The 22,140-nt window shown below is 33.4% G+C and overlaps 3 protein-coding genes and 1 long non-coding RNA gene across 4 annotated transcripts; 1 reads left to right on the forward strand and 3 right to left on the reverse strand.

Moving 5' to 3' along the window:
* Positions 1-31: 31 nt before the first annotated feature.
* On the reverse strand, positions 32-1,759 carry LOC142987383 (uncharacterized). The gene is made up of 2 exons (XR_012960517.1): positions 923-1,759; positions 32-326 (listed from the first exon to the last, which is right to left on the reverse strand). It is a non-coding gene; the product is annotated as an uncharacterized LOC142987383 (long non-coding RNA).
* A 148-nt stretch (positions 1,760-1,907) lies between these two features.
* Positions 1,908-5,361, forward strand: LOC142987381 (uncharacterized). The gene is made up of 4 exons (XM_076136108.1): positions 1,908-2,098; positions 2,402-3,427; positions 3,738-3,977; positions 4,447-5,361. The coding sequence occupies exons 1-4, from the start codon at positions 2,057-2,059 to the stop codon at positions 5,239-5,241; spliced, it is 2,103 nt and encodes a 700-aa protein (XP_075992223.1). The 5' UTR covers positions 1,908-2,056; the 3' UTR covers positions 5,242-5,361.
* Positions 5,362-7,502: 2,141 nt separating this feature from the next.
* On the reverse strand, positions 7,503-11,570 carry Pss (phosphatidylserine synthase 1 homolog l(3)77CDf). The gene is made up of 7 exons (XM_076136109.1): positions 11,280-11,570; positions 10,363-10,621; positions 9,963-10,273; positions 9,375-9,629; positions 8,912-9,134; positions 8,556-8,605; positions 7,503-7,824 (listed from the first exon to the last, which is right to left on the reverse strand). Exons 1-6 carry the CDS (start codon positions 11,468-11,470, stop codon positions 8,561-8,563), a joined length of 1,284 nt encoding a protein of 427 aa, XP_075992224.1. The 5' UTR covers positions 11,471-11,570; the 3' UTR covers positions 7,503-7,824; positions 8,556-8,560.
* Positions 11,571-12,820: 1,250 nt separating this feature from the next.
* On the reverse strand, positions 12,821-21,630 carry Kua (Plasmanylethanolamine desaturase Kua). Its single transcript, XM_076136110.1, has 5 exons — positions 21,491-21,630; positions 21,095-21,381; positions 20,593-20,798; positions 16,780-16,998; positions 12,821-16,571 (listed from the first exon to the last, which is right to left on the reverse strand). Exons 2-5 carry the CDS (start codon positions 21,351-21,353, stop codon positions 16,311-16,313), a joined length of 945 nt encoding a protein of 314 aa, XP_075992225.1. The 5' UTR covers positions 21,354-21,381; positions 21,491-21,630; the 3' UTR covers positions 12,821-16,310.
* Positions 21,631-22,140: the final 510 nt, after the last annotated feature.

Consider the following 22,140-nt stretch of genomic DNA (forward strand, 5'->3'; position numbering starts at 1 on the left):
TTTTATTGTAAGTTATAAGTCAAACACTGAATGTGATAAAATTTATTTATTACATGTATTCTTATTATTTTACACTGCTCTATGGATGAATTGTATTATATAATTATGTGACAAATCGTAAAATAAACATAGAACTGATAACTAAACAATTTTTATTTGTATGAATCAACAAATTAGTTCTCTTCTCCTACTAATAAATAAAACAACCGGCGAGTAACGATGCGCAACATCGCAAGGCTCCAAGTGGATCTTTCAGCTTCTCTGTAATAAACACCCGAGCTGGTATACTCAGTCTTTCATGTTCTTTCTCCTTGATTGTACTCAACCTTGATAAATACAAATAGAAGTAAAACAACATTTAATGTATAGTATATAGTTATATAGTTATAAATGCTCTTAAGGGTTAAGTTTTGAGACGAGCGTATTTTTCTGCGTGTATACGGTCGTTTTAGCATAGGCGCTTACACACACGCTACAGTACGCACTTCAGAAAACAAAATAGGTAAAAAGCTGCAGATCTACATGTTACATATATTATGAATTTAGGCACTTGATGTAGACGTTGGTCTAGTATGTGCGTAGGGCTTCCAAACTCGGTATTATGGAAACTCTCATCATTTTTCAATCCCGCATGTTGTGGGATTGCGGGTGCGGAATTGAAAAACACCTATCACACGACATACTGGGAGGGACATTGCTGCAGACACTGTCTTGTCTTTCAGTATGATAAGTTTCCCTCGCAAACTTTTAAGTTTAGCATAATAGTCCATTGAAATGTTACATGAGTTTGGCGCAATTTTATTTTTGGAACATGTAGGAGGAGTCAATAGAAGCTTAACTTGAAGTTTTTGGGGTCGTCACCCTTGTCCCCCGGCCGCCATCTTGGAAAAGGGGGTGGGAACACTTTTTTCGCTATACCTACCTCGGAAACTATGCGTCTTACAGTAAAATTGTAAACGCATAATTTGTAGCAAATTATTTTGCCTACATGTTGAATAATGTTTTGCTCTAAATTAACAATCAAAGAAGTCATACGACATGGGGTGGCGTCACAGTTGTATTTTTTGGGATCAAATAAGTGTTTCAGTCGCTATAGTAGGGCCGCCGAGTAATTACCGATTTGACAGATTATTCTTTAAATTAATCGATATAACCTTGCACGAGCGTCACATTTGCGGAATGATTTAGAATACCTCTTTAATATAAAACTTTATGTCAAAATATCAGAATTAAGTAATTTTCCAATAAACACTGTTTCAAAACTTAAAATAGTTTGTAAATAATATGAAAACATTTATTTTTTGTTCTTTAGCGCGCTTGTATAAAGTTACATGGTGCGGATTCGTGCGTCTTGTTTTCATAGTGATGTGCATAATAGTATTCGGTCCGAATTCATTGGAATAGGTATGATTTTTATTTCAAAGAATATTGATGGAATATAGGAATAAGGAATACGGATATTTATTTTATTTCATCAAGGATACTCCACCTAATGAAGAACTTGTGTCTTTAACTATTATTGGTTTTGATTTTATTTAATTAAACTCTATACTAGAATATTTAAAAACAAACTGTGTCAAAATGATATTAGAGTTACCTGTTCAGTCACTTCACTAGTATTGTCAATTTGTCATGTGTCAAATCGGTAATAATTCAGCGGCCCTACTATAACCATTAAATAACAAATACAATAGTATCCATATTTAGGTCTTTGGATGAAACTTTTATCGGTACAAGTTAGTAGTTAATAATTTTCAATTCGTCAATCCAACACAACTACACTATGGGGTGCGGCATTGTAGGCTCTTTTTGGATTGATTTTTTTTTTATATTTACCTAGTTATCGATATGTAGTGCTTTTGTACCTACATCCCTAGTTTGACAGACTGATGAAGTGTCAAATTTGACAAGAGGTTATGTATGTGGCGAGTTAAAAGTACAACAATACGATTTTTCGTGTTATGTTATATTTTGTTTCACAACAACTTTGAAAAATTCTATCGTCATTCTTATTTATCAACAGTTAAACTAAAGTTACGGGCTCGCCCTATTCAAAATGGATAACCGTGCAGCTAAGTTAGCTCTAGCACGTAAGAAGGTAATGATCATTATTGTTTACCAAAAAATATTAAGTATTCTGTGATCTGATCTAGCAAATTCCTATTATGTTTTGCCTTCGTAATTTAATTCAATGATCCCGTTATCGTTCTTTTACATTATTTTCTTAATATATGACACGTAATTCTTGTCGAGTGCGTGCCAAGGAAAATAAATTTTCGGTATTAAATGTACTCAATCTTGTAAGTACCGATCATGGACATAATCAAATATTATAATCTAAGGTTGTATCTTTGCCTTTTTATGTTACCTCGGACCTTAATATTGTTGCACCTTCTTTTAGTTAAAAGACCACCAGGAAAAGAAGACGATTACTGTAAAAGATGAGAGTTATCAATCAGAAAGAAAACCAAGTTCAGATCTAACAAATCCAGGCTATGATAATACCCAAACTGTAGAAGAATTAAAAACCCCACACAGTGAAGGTATGGCTGATACATTATACTCTGAAGTTCCAACTCCTATCATTAAAGAAGAACTTGTGTTAGCTGATGTAAAAAGTTTAACAGAGGATAATATGAAATCTGCATCTGTGCCTGACATTAATGTTACTGAGATATTAATATCCAATAAGAGAAATCTGGAATTGCAAGTATATGATTTACAAGCTAAACTTGGTCAACTAGAGCATAATCATGCATTGGTGATTAATGATTTCAAGATGTGTAATTCAAAGGTCAATGATCTGGAAAATGAATTGCAAACAATTAACAATAAATATCTACATGCTACTCAAGAAATATCAATGAAAGAAAAAGTAATTAATGACTTAACTTGTACACAGACATCATATCAAGAACAAATAAATAATTTATCAGAGCAATTGGAATTTACAAAATCTATACTTGGTGCCAAAGAGGCAGAGAGTGATTCTCTTCACAGCCAGTTATACAACCTTCAGAATCAATATGATGTCATACATTTACAGTTGCAACAACTCACAAATGGTACACCTGCCTGCCCTTCCAATGAGAAAAGTCTTGATGTTGAAAAGAATGAAGCACTTCTGCAAAAAATCGCTAACTTAGAACAACAATTAAGTTTGTTACAGAAAGAAAGAGATCAGATTAATTTACATTATGAACATTATGTTGCTGAACTGAATGAGCAGTTAAAATCAGTTGTAAAGAAGAATGAAGAGCTGAGTAAGGAGGTACAGAATTTGTCAAACAGGGAGAACAGTCTCATTGAACAAATAAGTGATATGGAGATAAGGCTACAAAACTACAATGTTGACAAAAAACGCTTTGAAATGGATCAGAACACAAGTAACATTAAAGTTTTAGAGGATAATTTAAGACAAGTTCAGGTAATTTTTTTTAGCAAACTATTATGACTTTTCTGTAATTTTAAGTTTTACTTGCATGTTTGTTTGTATGTTGATTGTTTTACATAACAAACAAGATTTATTCTTTTTTATGTTCATTGAGTTTATGTCATATTGGTAAATAATAATATACAATGTCTTTTACCATGCTATCTGATTATAAATCTTTCCATCTTTTCTGCAATAATTCAAAAACTTATATACTCATTCTATTTACTTAAGTTATCAAACAAAATTGTTTAGTGAGGTAATTTTACATTTAAATAATATGTCTTATATTGTGTATTTCAAGGGTGCATTAAATGAATTACAAATTCATCACATGAAACTCCAAAGTCAGTATGCTGAAAGTGAAGCAAAAGTAAAGGAACTGTCTGAACTAAAAGAAACTGGTTGCAATCATGATAATATAAGCATAACTAAACTGAGTGCTGATATGACGAGTGATAAAGTTGCTGCTCAGAGGGCTACTGAGCAAAACAAAAAATTAAAACAAGACATGCAAGGCTTAGAGGATGCATTTGTAAAAATGGTAATGTGGTATTTTTCATACATAATTTAGTAACAGAATGAATGAGTAACAAAAGAAAGGCCTTATTTACTGCCTCTGTAGTACAAGTAAGTAGTGAAACCGACTTCTGATTATTAGGGTTTCGGGTTCGATTCCCGAGGCGGGCAGTGCTGTTGGTTTTTGGTCATTAAATATAAAAAAAATGCCTGGTTAATGGCAAGAGGCTTGCCCAGTATCACAGTGGACTAACATTGTTAATGGCCAAATGTGGGTGCATTTCTCATGCACTTCTTGCTCAACATTCGGTATAACAGGCGTATATTATATATGTTTGTATGAAAGTATTTGACGGGTCGTGAAGCGTGGCGAAGCCTGCCGCGGGTATTCGGGTCCATAGTCGGCGGACTTTTCGAATACCTTTAAATATGTTTTGCATAAAAACAATTGAAATTTGAATGAAATCTTAATACAATATTCTAATTTTTTTTAGAGTAAAGATAAGTTAGAACTAACAGAAAAACTTACTGCAGAAAAGTTTTTAAATAGAGAGTTAACCATTAAATTAGCTGACGTAGAAGAGAAGGCCAAAGAAATGCAAATAAAATTAAAAGCTAAGGATGAGGAAATGATTAGATTACAGTCGAATTACAGAGACATTGAGAAACAGTGTGAACAGCTAAAGGATTCAGAGAAGAATATTAATGTTGTTCCTGAAGAAATTGCGCAAGTTATTGAGGAAAACTCCGAGAACAATAATGGACTGGAAAAGGATGAAGCTGAAAATGAACATTTAATTAAACAAGTAGAGAATAAACACAGTATGCAAAAAGAAGATGCTATGTCTAAACTTCAAGAGCGGTTTTTGAAAATAATGGGAGAAGTCGCGGATTTGTCCGATGAAAAACATAGACTTGAACATATTATTTTGCAACTACAGAATGAAACTGACACAATTTGTGAATATGTAGCTTTGTACCAACAACAACGCAGTTTATTAAAAAGGCGAGACGAAGAGCGGAGTGCTCAACTAAAAGTATTCCAACAGGAATGCGGTAAACTTAAATGTGAGCTGGAAGAGCTTAGTGGAATTTTGGCGCGTTTTGCTGATGACCAAGACTTGTTATCTTATTTCAAAATCGAATCAAGACGCAACGATATGGAGAGAGTCATGACATTGCTAACTAATCTAAGAAACAATTCCCTCATTGATCCTAAAAAGAAAAATGTTGAATTTAAAAACTTTTATCCCTGTAACTGTTGCTCTGGCCAGTTAATCGATGTGTAATTAATTATTTATTTTAACGCCCCAGTGTCTGATATGGATAATGTATTTTATTATATTATAATAGAGTATAGACAAGTATATGTTATGTGAAAATGTGAATACTATTGCTATCTCCCGTTATTCGTTTTCTTTTTACTTATACCTCGTATTCATGGTAAACATTTGTTTAGCAACAGATGGTCAACGCTGTTGATGAACGGTGAGACTGTTGCTGGAAACTTTGTTTACATAATCATACTGTTATCAACTACAGGTCACACACTTGCCAGAACTCTGGAACACGTTGATTCAGCCTTGTTGCTAAACAATTGTTTACCATGAATCCGCCGCTTAATAAGAGTATTAAAATTGTTAAGGATAATAGAGTAGATACTCGAAGTAAAGTTTTGCTAAGTATAGTAACATTTATTGTAGCATGTACCCACCCCCTCATAGTCGCCCACCCCGCGGCCTAAGGTCTGGCTACAGTGGCTACTTCTATCGTAAGTTGGGTAAAATAAGCACCCCGATTGGGCCCGTATATTGTAAACGACAGCGCTCCAGACTTCGAAAGATATCAAAAAGGTCAAGGATTTATAAGATAGGTAAAAAAAAACAAATTTTCACGTCTTCTAAAATGGTTTCTTTTATAAATAGCATAGCTAACTACAAATCATTTGGTTTCTTTTCACATAGTTAATGTAATGAGCAGAAGGTGTAGCTCTTTGGATAATAAATTTTATAGACATAGGTAGGTACCTACTAATATAAGTACCTACGTAAGTACAAGTCAGATACAATCCGACTTTAAATATCCTGTAGCTACACCCACATTAATAATAAATTACAAGAGGATAATACGCAATAACTTCTTGGTAAAAGTCAAGCACTGAACAAAGACTTGGAATATTGTAATCAACCCGCTTTTGAAAAATAAAAAATATACTAAGTCTTTGTATGATAAGTTCCAGACAATATTATATGCCGAACAAAATTTGAGTGAGAAGATTGTGTTAGTAAGTGCTTACTATTAATAAAATTGTCCAACAAAACAAAGTTAAATTATCGTTACGTGGCAGTATTTTTGCCTGCTACTAAAGGCTGGTTTCACCAGGCATCAACTTAGAATCTGTCAGCGTAACAAGTGGATTATTGACAGATTTAGTCACACATTTGCTGTCACCCTGTCTTACAACCAGTTTCACGGCTTGTGGATAAGTGTCTGAGAGCGTATCCCATAGATAAAGCGACAGCGAAAAAAATGTGTCAAAATTACACATGTTATGTTATCCGAAATTGACAAAACCGATCATAAATAAAATGATACTCTATATATTATTAAATTATCAGGTACCTGCGTAGAATTTAATAGTATTATTATGTACCTAAATATATTTAAAAGATAATTAAGTACCTAACTAACTATTTTAGAACTAACTTACATAGTCTGTTGTCTATTACTTTCTAAATAAGGATTCAGAATACAACTGCGTATTAACCTCTCGATGAAAACGTAAATATAAACAATGTATGACACCGTAAGATTGTGAATTTCGTCACTATATGTACAATCTAAATAGTCATGCATGAGTGACAATATGAAGCACGGCAAAATAAATGTTTGTTATTTATGTTTTATGTTATTGAATCAATATTTCGTCGTCCATAGTCTGGACCAAAAGGTCCCACGTATGTGACGTATGTAGTTATTACTAATTATGTCAACAGATTTTCTTTAAATTCTCCACTACAGTCAAGTTAGATTGTAAAGTAAATTTCACAATGTTACGATGACATAATTATATGTATCCTCAGTCCTTTATGAATGAATCATTTAAATGAATTATATCAAAAATGATTCCGTTAAAAAAAAGTACACTACGGGCGTACTACAATATGGAAACGGGTTGCTTGCTGGTAAGAGCGGGGCGGTATTGATCGTAGCAGGCATTCATTTCTATGGAGCATAAGCGCTTCCATAGAAATGAATATCCGCACTAGTCGGATGCACCCGTAGACAGGAAAGTGGTCTTAACTTACAAAAAACAAGCGAATATAATACCCCCAGTACCTTTGCCAAACTTTAATGTAGGCCAAAACGAACATTTTACACACGACATTTAAGGAGTTCCTTTTTGTAAGGCAAATCGCATTGCCCTATCGTCCAGAACTGGCTAGCCGCTTAGATGTACCTATTTGCGTTCTCGTAAAACCGTCTACAAGATAGATACTAGCTTTTTTAACAAGGACTTCGGCATATTTATAAATAAGACAAACATCTGAACATTTAATTACTATTCTAAGTAGGGAACATCAGAATCAATATATTCGCGTTTTTCAAATAAAATACTATTAGGTGCATGCGCTTAGTAATTAATTACGATTGTAAATTTGTAACGCATACCACCCATATTTGAAATACCGTAATTGTACCAGATACCGCGTAGGAATGGTATGCCTTCGAGATTGACATTACATTTCTATCAGCGTGGAATAAAATCATAATTAGTATTACAAAGCGCACACCACACTCAATCCATTTATAGCCACTAACACATCACAGAATGAACTGACGTAAAACTTCTTAATTTTAAAATGTCACATCTGAAACAAAAAATAAAAATTTTAGTATATGTGAAGCCACGATAGCCCGTATAGCGACCCGTCGTTCTTGCCTGAGCGATCAGGCAGCGGAAAACACTCAGGCTTGCTACACACATATTATTATAGTGGCCATTTTAGTGGGTTCGGCAGTATTTTTGTTTGGCTTATGCCGATCAGATTATTCATTCAGCTCAACAAATCATTCGATTCTGCAGTATTTGTTTAACGAAAAAGCCGACATGTAACAACTACTGTATGAGCTCTTAGTTTTGGCTTATGGAGAACGGGTAGTTTCTTCGGCTTTAGTCGGCATAACACGTTTCTTTCCGGCGCAGCTATGTCGAGCGGCATTATGCCAAACCGATTTTACCGCTCGGTTAGTCCAATTAATGCCGAGCCGTTTATGTGTGTAACAAGCTTTTATAAAAAAACGAAGCCTGTCTGCGTGAATTTCAATTAACACTTGGTATTTCGTCAGAAGACATTATTTTTTGTTAGTGAGTGATGACTGATCAGATTTATTGTTGTCAGTAGAAAGACAGGTTTGTGTAATCAAGCGCTGCCATGACCGAACGCAGAAACGTACCTAAACATTAAGGAACTTAAGTATCATGCTCTGTTTGTCACTTTTACTTGTATCATAGCGACAAATATCTTCTGAAAATCACTTAAAGTTGTAAAATGTTTCTGCATTTGGCCATAAGTGTAAAATCAATCCGTAATAAACTTACCATTATTAATCCTCTTTCTTAGGACTTCCAGCTTTGGAATCACCATTTGGCTGAAACAGAAAACATTATTTATGCAAAAATGCAATTGAAAAAAAAATGCCATGTGTGAATGACTCATTATGGGTCACCTAGTATATTATTGCCACCTGATCCGAGAGAGTTTGTTTCACCATACACCTGTTTGATAGGTACAAGCAGTATTTATAAGGAAAGAATAGTGTTGCTTTTCTCTAAATATATAGTAGCTATATAATATGTTCTTTCAGATCAATAATATAATTCTAAACAAATGAGTTACTGATTACCTTACACTACTGGTAACTAAACTTCAAAGGCCATATTTTAAATATACTTACTTCAAAATATCGATGGTAGAGGACGACACCATAAACACAGCCTATTGAGACTAAAATTTGGATGACTAGCCATACAATAACATTGCACACTTGGGCTTGCCCAAAAAGTTCTTTGCCATTTTTGATGCAGAGCATTGATTCAGTAACCATAATTGCCCCATATACCCAGCACTGAGTACCCACACGTTTGCAATTGGGATCCGTAACATATGTGTAATATTGTCTGAAATTAATTTGTTATAGTTAGATATAGATAGATAGATAATGAAATATAAAAATACATTGACTAAGGAACACAACAAATAACTCTTTTAATTAGAATACAGAATCTAATTAAAGATTGTTGTTTCGCTAAAATATGCCAATGATAAAGATCTAAATGACTTATTAAAATATAAAGTGTGCACAATATGAAAAAGTATTTATCAGTCCATCAATATTGTAGATAAAGATAAAGTATTACCTCACAGATGGTGCCACAATAACTCCTATAAGACAAAGACGAGCTATGACTAGAGGGTGCGATGGAGGCATCTCAAATATGTGTTTCAAGAAAAATGTATTCAACTCTGAGATCTGCCAGAATACGACTAGTTGACTGAGGGCACAGAATCGCATGTATGTGCTGTTAGGATCCAACCAACGTACTGGAGTCCACTGTACAGGCGTGAATTGAAGTATTGCCCTTTTTATTTTACCAGTTGTAGATGAAATATCTCTGAAAAATTATAGTATTTTAATAAAATATTCTATCTATGTTTTTCTTACAATTTGTTACAAAAATTACAGCTACATTTATCAAAAGCAACAGTGCAAAGCCAAGAAAGGTTAGCATTATATATGGAATATTAAATTAATAAATTAGGAATATGTGGTATTTAAGTCAAGATTTAATTTAATTATAAGTTTTTATTATTTTAAACAACAATTAGCCAAGATAATCTATAATCAATATCTTGAATTTGAAAGAGCAGGTCACCCGGGTGATTTGCAACTCAGAACATAACATGATTTCTACTAAATTGATATCACAAACAGAATAAATCTTTACCTTATGCTGACCCATTTATATTCCCTCATTTCTAAGGCCTTACATATTTTAAGTCCACACCATATACCTAGGCCATTGCACACTAAAACATCTAATATGACTGAATCCCACCAACACTCCAAGAAGTTAGGCAGCAGATGTGCAAAAGCTATTTCTGTTATTTCCCACATTATAGATATGGCCCATAGTAAACCTGCATGCCTAAATAATATTGCCTTAAAGAGCCATCCCAAAAAGTGGCCCCAAGCAAACACATCAACATGGGACCATACTTTGGATATGCTTATATCAGAACAATTAACCGCATACTCCTGCAACATGAAAAAAAAAATTACTTCTACGATGCCACACTTAATCTCTTTGAACAAAAGGTCCTACATACATCTTATTTGATACTAACCTTATCCATGTCAATGTGGAAATTTCTGAGGTTTGGATCAATCCAATACATTATCTCATAAACTGTAGAGTAACTTTGGAATAATAGAAACAACAATGCCAACAGGTAGAGCACAGACATGCCAAATACAATTCTCCAGACAGCAGGATGAGGTCGAGTAAAAGGTCCATTAGGGAATGTAAGAACTGATACTATTAGGAAAAAAAACACAACACAGCATATCCCAGACCAGATGTTGTCTTGAATACTTGTTTCATCTCTGAAAGCAAATATGATTAAAACCTCAGGAGGGAAGGTATTACCTAAATAAAATTATTATTATATTTGTTTTGAATATTGATTAGTTAAGAAGATGGCAAGTGATGATGAAAGTCTCATGGCTACACATAATAATATCCAGATTAACTATGTTATATTTGCAGTAAATTTTTATTAAAAAAATATTAACTCACTAAGTTCTTTGTAAACAAAAGAATAGTTGATCAAACAATAAGTTTCTGGATAGGTATAATAATGTAAAGAACCTTAGCAAATTTGGTGAATAAGTACCAGGTACCTTACCATAATATTTTTTTCCCTATGAGCTTAGGTAAGCACATATCTTTATAATTAGTTGGTAGGTTATGGTACATATTGTAAATTTGTGGAAGTCATGATATGCAATGCAACGAAAATTGTATTGATGGTCAAATTCCATAGCCCGTAAATTTTAGGTGATATTGGCCATTTTTCCTGAAGACGTTAACGTTAACTCAAGGAAAATCAAGCACGTCATCGTCGTAGACTTAACTGGATTAAGAACAAGGGAAACTGCAGTTGCGAGTCCACTGGGAATTTATAACCCACGAAGTATGGTTACATCACAAGTTATAGGGCTTAACTTAATTAAGAAGATGAAAAAATATTGCATGGAATACCTTACAAACGCCGTATATATAACTGATGCAATAGACACTGCTAAAAGCGTAATAGTGTGAGGTTTGTAGAAAAATTCTAATGATATATCGTCCACCGGTCTTTCATTAATAGAACTAAAAGCATTCATGTGTTCACTGTTAAAAAGCATCGTGCTACTCCCCGACATCGTCCTTTCTTTTGTGTCTTTCATGTTTGTTGTTTATCTTCGAAATTATTCAGTAAAATATTTTTAATTACATTTTAAATAAGGCTAGACAAGTAGAACTGGCAGTCACATCACATTGCTAAAACCTCAGCTGTAACTAGGGATGTACTACTTAGACGATACATCAATATTCATTTATGTCATAGTCGATTTTTCTTGATATACCTTATCATCAAATATTTAATATTTCCAACATTATTACCTACATTTTAAAAATGCAGTTATTATTTTAAAATACTTATATAATAAATTGTCGTTGTGAAAAGCTATAAAACCATGATTCTTCAGAAATACTTATTAATGTATATAGGTCAATATACGTAGCTACTTTATTTTATCAATTATGCCTTTATATTAATAGTACATTGTAAAATTCAGGCGAAAAAAAATTTTCGGTTTGCGTACTACCACATGCAAGGGTAGAAAGAGAACTTATGTAAAATTTAGGTTTTGTGTATCTTATAAAAATAAATAAAATGAAACAATAATTTTAACAGAGAGTTGAATATGAAATGTATGAATACCATACTTATGCTCTTTGTTTATAATTCTTCTTAATTATTACATTTTTATATATATTTAAATATAGTAAGAAAAATATAAAAAAAAAACATATTTAAAAATATAAAAATTAGGTGGCCACCAGTATCGGGAACAGGGTCCAAAGTACCGGCGGTTAGGACTCCAGGGCGAGGAACCTCCTAACGATTCGTGCCGTGCCGAGAAGAACCGCCTTCTGCATCAGGCCCTTGACCCAGCTGCCCAACGCAAGCCTCCGGAGATGTTAATACCATACTTTATTATTATTTGTGCAGGTGACCACAATAAAAAAAAAACATTAGCTTATAAACTTGTTTTTTATTGGAACATAATTGTTGTATCAAATTAAATTGACTTTCATTTTGGAAATAGAAGCTAAACACTTCATGCTCCCGCTCTCAATAAAGTAAGGGTCAGCTCACAGTCACACCCAGCCGCTATGCTGCGCGCACTCTTTTAAGGACAATCCAATCCAAAATATGGCAATCGGTAGGTACTTTTTTAGGGTGAACAATACAATGTTTTGTTAATAATCATGGAAGTAAATTATTACTTCCATGTTAATAATTTATTTTAAGATTGCCATATTCGAAATTTGTCCAGGCAAAGCTTAAGTGCAACAACCAGTTTAATATAAATTAGAGAAAGACCAATAGTATTTTTTATGATCTGGGAATCGAACCCGAGAACGTGCTCAGTAGACAGTTATACTACCGACCGCGCCACAGAGGAGGTCTTTATTCATTTTATGTATTTTGGGCATTTAGGTAGGTGGATGTAAAAAAACACATTACGATAACGTTTATTTTTTTATTAATATTTAACGTAACATTAATTCGTGTAAAGAATATATCATTCAATAAAATATTAAAGCATTGCATTACATTACTTTCATTGCTCATTTAGCTCAAAATAAATTCTAATTTGTGTGTATTCAAAATGCACGAGAACAAAAAAATAGAATTAACTATATAGTAAGTATAATACTTAAAGTATATCACTTTATCTTAAGTTTTAAATAAATATAAAAAATAGCTATTGTCTCATATTAAGCTACCTATTGTTTTTGCACCAATTTTCGTGATTATTACAGTAAAAAGTCGAGGTAAAATCTATACATTTAAATGTATATATTTAAATTTAGGTATTAATACCTACATACATCAGCGTCAAACTTGTGCTATTTTTGGTATGGTGGTACACCGAAATTTAAAGTAAAATAGAGTAAATTAAGCTCGTCGCGCGAAATATTATTTGTTGGTATATAGGTAGGTACTATCTTATTATTTTGAGGACACTTACTATATAATACATATAATATAAGTTCTTCAAGGCATGCCACATAACCTAGCTTAACCTGAACATAACTATCACATTTCCAAACTTATGAAATAACCAAGGTACGTAGGTACCGGTAGCTGCACCTAAATTTCTTTCGCCTTATAAAAGAGTACAATATATTTGTTTATTTGTTTTTATTTACCTACATAATATGTAAATATATATTGTCCTTACTAGGTAGGTACTTAACAATATATTATGTATAGAATTTTGATTTGAACCAGTCATATTTTTCAAACCTTTGAACTTCGCAAATATGTATTATACGCACTCCTATATTCCTCCAAGTAGAAACATATCAAGTAGGTACCTAGATTTTTTAATTCGGATTTAATATATTGATCATATTTATTGTTTGTACGTATTATAATATTACATCATATCGTTGCACAGTATAGTATTATAATTACAATGAGCTGTACATATTTCCTGACTGCGTCTGTCGAAGTTAAATTATCGTTAGATTAAATGGTTTACATTATTTTACTAAATGTAAGGCTTGCTTCGGTACAATAAGAAATAACTAAGTTGTAATAGAACATGCAGTGTGCATTTTTTAGTGCTTAGATATACATATAGCAATCATGCAAAACAAATACAGATATTTATGAAACAATAGACAAATAACACGCAAATTTCCGAGTCTGGAAGGAGTCTTAGTCCAGTCCAAACATAATATCCCCCATTGTATGAGAGTAATAAATAAGGCTTGATTATGTATATGTACCTATTGGTTGCACACATACATGATCAGTACAATCAATTTTCATAAACACAGCAGTGTGTGTAGCTATTCAATATACCTACCTACCTAATCGAAATTCTCGGCTATTTTGTAGTCAAAATATTCTTTTAATTGTTTGGGGCATTGAATTTTTTTTGGCATATTTAGTAGGCACTTGCCAATGGGGAAGTTATGCCGTCGCCAGGTAGAACTCTAAATTTTAAGTTACTTGAAACGAAAAATATTTTACAAAGCCAAAAAACGTGGAGACCGATCACTTCTCACGTACTTCACGTAACTTTGATATCCTATGTGTATTCTTTGAAATAAAAGGAAAAATCATACCTAATAGTCCCTATTCCCCAAATGTTACAATGCAAAACTTACGTAATATGTTAGGTACCTATGAACCCACATAATAGTATGAAATATTCATAATTACCTATCGTTTGGTTTATCAAAGTTGTAGGGGTAGGTATCTAACTTAACTTTTATAAATTATACCCTTTTCTAAGCTTTAGATTTTTGTTTATAAGCCCCCTTAAATTGCAAAATTTGAAGTAGACTGTAAGTTGTTCCCAAATTACCTACTTCCTTCCTCCCAATTTGTCTAAAATTGACTTAAATATAGCGAAACAAAGGTCTTCTCTATCCTAGATAGATGTAAATAATATCAACGTGCATCTATTGATGCTCATAATTCACAATGAACGCCACCTCTTTATTAACGCGCTCTACGACCCCGACCGGAGACTCATGCATGGTGGTCTGTTCTTTTTCACGTATTGTCGATTTTAATTTATTATTTCCCATCTAATTATTTACATATTCAAGGCCACTAAACTTGCGATTTATTGTTTCTATCTTGTCATGTTAAACCTTATTGCTCTAGAATCAAAAAAATAAACACATTCTTTTTCTCCTTTATATCATAGGTATGTCTGTAATTGAGAATCTAGCCCGTTCCCCGTTTCCCATTTTAGGGTATAACAAAGTTGAGAAATAGCCTGATCACAAAGCAGGGATTGCAATCTGCATCTTTTTGCCCAATTTTGTGCAGCAATTCATTTTATATGACACGTGTTAAGTGAATTCCAACTCAATTAACTATGAATAACAATTATTTGAAAACCATAGAGTGCCATAGAGCATTAAACAAGACCATTGGATCACCAATTTACCGAAACTTTTGGTATCGACTGTATCGAATAACTTAGTGGTCCAAGGTTAGGTTTTGTCTATTAAAATATGTTGTGTTCGTTAGAAATTTGACAGACTGAGAAGCACAGCACGAACCAATGAACCAAACGGTCAAAGCGCGCCTTGCAAGTCAGTAAACATTGCACAAATAAAACTTTGTACTAGCTCCTCTCCCTAGCATTAGCTTAAAGTTCTAATGTAGTGCAAACGGTGAAAAAGAGCCAATCACAGAATTTGTCACTTCACTTGTACCAACGTAAACTAAGTGCATTATTACTGGTGTTCGATACATAACACGGTATACTCCTATACCCGCTTAGATCAGTATGACGTTAAGGACTAAGTGATCACATTGAAATTGATGACATATTATTATTTGTATGAGAACGACAAATTAATTTCGAAGTGGTTAACCATTATTTAAATTTTATTATCATACCACTTTAACATCTGCACATTATAACGTACCTACGTACTCGGAATTCTAGAGCGTGCGTTCAATTAACGTGAAAGCAAACAAAGCTAGATTTGTGAATGTAACATATATTATTATATTTTCGGCTACCCCTCCTAGGTACGACTTGTCATCGACAGGTTGGCAATTAACTATAACTAGCTGTCCCATGCGTTTCCACTCCGTTACCTAGTTTTCATTTAAAAATCTGGTGATCCGCTTTTGGTGCTGACTGTACTTATGTCACTTGATCCTTAACGTATTATTATTCCAAATATTATAGCTAAATTTGTGTAGAGACCATTACAATATTTATTTACCACATTTCGACGGGTGACCATCATGCATGGTCTAACCATTCATAGCAATATTTAAAAAAATATTATTTGAAACATGAACTCTTGAAAAGTAATCACAAACTTTTGCAAAATAATATAAGTATAATAATATTTTTTACAATAGCTCCTCGTCGTCCTTAGCAAATAATTAAACCTACTCTTATTAATTGATTCAGTAGATGTGGACGAGTGTCAGTTGTATAAAAATGGATACGTTATAATTTTATTCTAGGAACGCTTCTGCGCCCACTTCATGTCATCTGCTCGAGGTTTACAGCCAGTGAATGCTTCTATCATAGTCTCTAGAGTGGACCAGAAGTGAAGTTTTTCTAACGGCCAATTTAGCCAGCCAGTTGTGATGCAAAAGTAAGTCTCGTGCGGCGCTACATGGTGAATGCGGTGATGGCGACGAGGCAACACTATGTGCCATTCTTGTAACCACACCACCCACGTTGGCAAACCGAAATACGTATGCGACCATTTATGAATCTGAAATGTGTTCATTAAGGGTGATGACTTTGTATATGCAGTTTGATCTTCTCAATTTTGGTTACTATTCAGCGTGTTAGATGTCTGATAGCCATGATTCTTTGTGATTTTACTAGGTATATTATAACTGTCTAAACTTGATACGTAAGAAAAATTAACGTCACTACAAAAACTGAAAAATATGATGTTGTAAATTAAAAATTATTACCTGATTAGTCATTGCTACAAAGATACAACACAAGTACCAATAAGCAATCCAATTAAACTGTGCATCGATGCTCTGATCGTCATACGTGAGAAGCTGCCATACAATCCTTGATAGTACGGGTATGGTGATTGCAAAATTGTCACCATTCGTCTCGACAAAGTCGTGTCGGGTAATAGATGTTGGGTCGATGTGATGTTCACGAAACGGACGAAGAAAATTCTGAAACAGGTTTTAAAAAAACATTAGAGATATTATCATGTTGTTACAAATGCTGCTTACGTCACAAACTTAATTTCACACAATGCATTGTGGTCAAATATTATAAAACCCACACAGAATTTCTACGGCTTAACGGTGTCTAATTCTGAAAGCATCCACTCCACAAACTTGTGAGCTATTTAAGGGTTCCGTTAGTCTTTATGGAATATTATAAGCCCTGAGGTCGCATTTATTGTTAGAATAAGTTACAACAACTCCTGCCCCTCCCCCTTTCTAGCTCAACTATTGTTTCGGGAGAGGTGAAAAATCTACTCAGCAGTTCAGTTGTAAAAAGCTTTTACCAAACGAAATCTTTCCTATCGAAAATTCCGAAAAATAAACGAACGTTTTTATGGGGTATAACGCAGAATGTAATAAGATAATGTACTACAACAATGTTTTTTGACGCGAAGCGTATGCGAAATATAACATTTACCTTTTTAGTGCAAAAATATCGTGAAATTATAGACAATCTATAGTATTATATCTGCTACTACTATTGCATACGTACCAATCGTACCACTTGCATTCGTGTCGTAAAAGCATTTAAATGTAAAGATACAAAATACACATGTAGCACACAAGTCAGTTACATACTAACATGCTAATTATAAAAAGCAGAAGGATGACCAGGACATGCTAATTAAGTTAAATATAGGAATATGACATGTATGTTTATATAAGGCCGAGTTTCTCAGGTTGAATCAGGCAGCTACAAAGAACCAACGCCAATTTCCGAAAATGCAACTGTTTACAAATCGTGTTATTATGTATGTATAGGTGTATTATATGCATTTCGTTTTTGCTCACCAATATGAAGGAGTGGTGTTATGCAAGAAGAATCAAACTGTATTCTAAAGAAAATTGAGCTCATCTTTTGCAAATTACATTATATTTTGGTTCTATTCGTTTAAATAAGATCACTATTTTACATAGTAATACAGCATTAATTTCCTCTATAGCGTTGTACACACAACCACTTTCTACGCACCAGATTCTTTTTCATACTCAGTTCTTCGAAAAGTTGTGGAGGGGTCCACACACAGGTACACGAGATCAGTAACCCGGGATACGAAAGCTCATTGACTTTTGTTTGCACACTGCCTATCACCTTCATCTTTGTCTTTGAATGGATTATTTATTCTTGTCTACAATTTCCATAAGAAAGTTGCCAGTTTCAAGACGAAAAGAAAGTCTTATCATCTGCACATCTGATATTGTTGATTTTGCCCCCGCCCAGCATTTAATCGTCGTCCCAGTTGTTGTCCCCTTATAACAAGTTCGGTGCTAACTTATTTTAGTGATAAAATGCATCCTTGGCGTACGCTTCGTTTTGTATAAAAATACTCTGGTTTAGGATATTCTAATTCTACGAAGCTTGCGATTTTATTGAGCAAGTTTTTAATCAAAGTAGTGTGACGAGATACGCATATCTCTTAAAGCATTTCAAACATTATTCTTCATGGAACTTTATCAAACGCCTTGGCATAATCTATGAAACACAAAACCAGTGGCTTATGCAATATTTGCCTATACCTACTTTTCAACCATTAAACAGTTAATTTAAAGTCCTTGCCTATCGGATAGACTATAAATGTTATTTCTAGTTATTTAAAATGCCTTTTAATGCGTAGTTAATAAGTAACATGGCCACATGTCCCACTTTCAAGCTATGCATCCCGTCAGTTACATCGAGAATGTACCGCTTTCCGTAATCTAGTAATTTTTAGGTCGACGTTTGTCTCACCGGTTTTACTCAAGTACAAAAATCCTGTTGTTACTCGAATAGAAAATAGTCACCTAATCCATAACAACATATAGACTAGGATTTTTGATTGAAACAAAGAAGTACCTACCTACATGAACTATTTATCATTACTTGTAAGGACTTGTACAGCATGTACATATGTATGGGTTTCAGTGAATTTATCGATTTTATGAACAGCGCAGGGAAAATAAACACATGCCAGGGTAATGACGCTTTTTACTCTACGAGTCTACAAATGAGGCGTTTGTAGTACCTACGTCCATCGGTAAATGACAAAGGGGTAAGTAACCTTCTGCGCGGTCAGTCCGTTCAAAGACCGGTGACTGTTTTAAGGTACTTGAACTCAATGGACTCCTGCTTGTAGAGCCCATTAAGGCAAATAATAAACAAGCTTAATACCTTTTTCATTAATTTCATCATATAGGTATGTACTTTATCTTAAGCTAGTTCTCTAAACTAACGCCGATTATAATGTTTTTTTCAGTTATCACCTAAGTTATGATAATATAATGAATCGAAATGAATCATCTCTATGTAAAATAACGCTTAGCCTATTTCAAACGTAAGAAGTTTTAAAAATATTTATATTATTATTAGATGTCTGTGGTGGTAAAAGCGAAATATACCTACTGAGTTATATTTTTTTACGCGGTTTTACGTGAGTTGTCTAATGATATTTATTTAGTGTTATTATTTACTTACTAATCATTACAAAGGGTCTTCAAATTTAGGATTTAAATCAAATTAAGCAATATAATTGCGAAGAATAAATACATTGTGGATGAAACTGGAAGAAGATCGCAATTAAAAGAATAAAATAAGGCTTGTTCTTATGTATGTTTTTTTTAAAGTAAAAATACCCTTTAGAGAAAATACCTACAGACGTTATATACATAGATGAATCATACCGTGTTACAGTTACATTTATGTCTAGATAAAATAATATTTTTATGTACTTTAATGTATAAAACAATTCTCTTTGTTTTCCTCTTTATTTATAACAGCGCGTAATGCGTAATTAGAACTGCGTTTGTTTTGCAATTGTGATAGGTATGTAGAATCAACATGCGATTTTATTTAGTACTACTTTTCAGTATGCATGTTATTTACAATAATATTTTTTCTAAAGTCCATAAGATAGCACAATTTTTTGAATTAACATTCATAATACCACAAAAGTATGTACAAACTTACTATTTGCTACCCTCTTTAACTGCACTGATAGCTAATAATCGTACTTCTTATATTATAAGTGTGTAAAATTATTTGGGTCTTTTGCTCTTTTACACTACAACTACTGTATGGATTTTTATGAAATTTAGCAAAAATATGTCTTGGGAGTAAAATACACATATACTATTTACCTCAAGACATATTTTCGCGGTCGGAGTCGCGACTTCCGCTTGTTAGGGGATAAGTTATATCCCATTAAAACTTCTAAAATTAAACAGAATATAAAAAAATGCAATAAGAGTGTCTAATCTTTACGCTAATAACAAATACCTGTATTATATTTTGGATTAACCTTGGGATTTTATGATGCTTTATTTTAGGTAAGTAAATATCATATTACCTGTAAAAATATTCTTATCTAATCTGATTTGATTGATTGCTATGATAATGATGACAGAATTTTTTTGAATGAGTCTCATGAATAATATAGTGGGCAATTAATTTATATGATTATGCAGTAAGCAAATAAGATAAGCAGATGAAGGAAAATGTTGTTCTAGCACAAACACACAGGCAACAATAGCTAGATACAGTTTATAAAACAATGTTATTACTTTGCCTATAAGAGGAAGGTCAACTGCTCCCCAAGTATCTGCGGCCCAATGTACTACTCCAGAGGCAAAATCAGCTGTTAGAACACCAGCAATTGCTGCTAATAATAATGAGGCATCTGCATGTATGTGTCTGGCCATTAGGAGACCAGCACTGACACACAATGTGCAACAAACCACCACACACACCCATTCTTGAAGCCTCTTGCCTGTCAAAACAAAAATTACTTTCTCATCCCTCTAATAAAATATCCCTTCTCATTGTTGAACATTTATTTAGGTAATTTTTTGTTCATATGAGGCTAATAAATAAAAGGCTGTGTTGGCTAAATACTGCTACATCTCCATAAAGTATCATCCAATTCAATAATCATGCCTCATTTAAACAAAGAATGCTTTAAACTTTTTTCGAACACTAGAAGTAACAAACAAACTTAACATAACACTACCTACAAGAGGTTTACATATAACATTATGTATATCATAAAAATGAACAATTGTTTACCTGGACTATAAAGCTCAGCAAGTTCTTGGGCTCCACGATGTCTTGGGCCCCAGCGAGGCTGATTACCAACTTGACTTTTAAATTGCGTATTTGCATTCGGGTCATCCTCTGACATAGAATGCTCTAAGATTTGTCGCTCTGTTTTTACCGGAGCCAACAATGTTGTAGCCATAGTACTAGCATAATCAAAATGTTCACAACTTAAACTGCTTAGACCATCTCTTTTCGCGCACGGTGGTATAGGTAACGGTAGGGCCATGACTTACGTTGTCAACGACAGTAACCAACTGTAACAATTTGTAGCATATACGATAAAAAAAAGAATTTTATTTACCGTCACTCCGGTATCGTATATCAATTATCACTTTGTCAACTTTTTACAGTTTAAGACATTACCGTGCGTATTCTTTCAGGAACAAGCCACGAAATATTTAACGAGATTTAGTCTCAACTGAATAAATCAATAAATAAACAAGTAAAATATTTAAAATTCTCCTCCCGTGTAATTGTAGAAATTCACTATCCGATACTGATAATGAAATGTCACTAGCAATCAAAAATTACAAATTGACAGTGACAAGCCAAGGACAAATAATAGTGTCTATGGTCGTTTGGCCATTTAAGATATTATATGAACTTATAAAATTTTTCTTCTAACTAATCTTCAAAATGGTGCTTAAATCATTGGGTGTATCATAAATTAAATAAATTTTAATGATTAAAGACGCATGAAACATATAATTTTGTTTCAATACCTATCTACATTAATACAGTCTTGTCACTGTGTATCTCAAGAGTTTACCAACAAAATTAACCGAAGTTTACCGAAGTCAGTCAGTCAGTCAACCTAGCCTTTCTAGCTTTTCTCTTTCTTTTAACTATGTTTTAGTCGGCTTCCAGTCTCACCGGTTAGAGCTGAATACCAGTATGAGTTTTTTTTTAATCAAAACGACGAACTTGGTTTATATTTAAGAGCAAAGAGTGGCAAGCATATTGTGCAAAGTGGTAGGAAAACCCTTGCCGAATCGAAACAAGCACCTGGTCTC

The sequence above is a fragment of the Anticarsia gemmatalis genome, chromosome 3 (assembly GCF_050436995.1).
Source record: "Anticarsia gemmatalis isolate Benzon Research Colony breed Stoneville strain chromosome 3, ilAntGemm2 primary, whole genome shotgun sequence".
In the NCBI taxonomy this organism is placed as follows: domain Eukaryota; kingdom Metazoa; phylum Arthropoda; class Insecta; order Lepidoptera; family Erebidae; genus Anticarsia; species Anticarsia gemmatalis.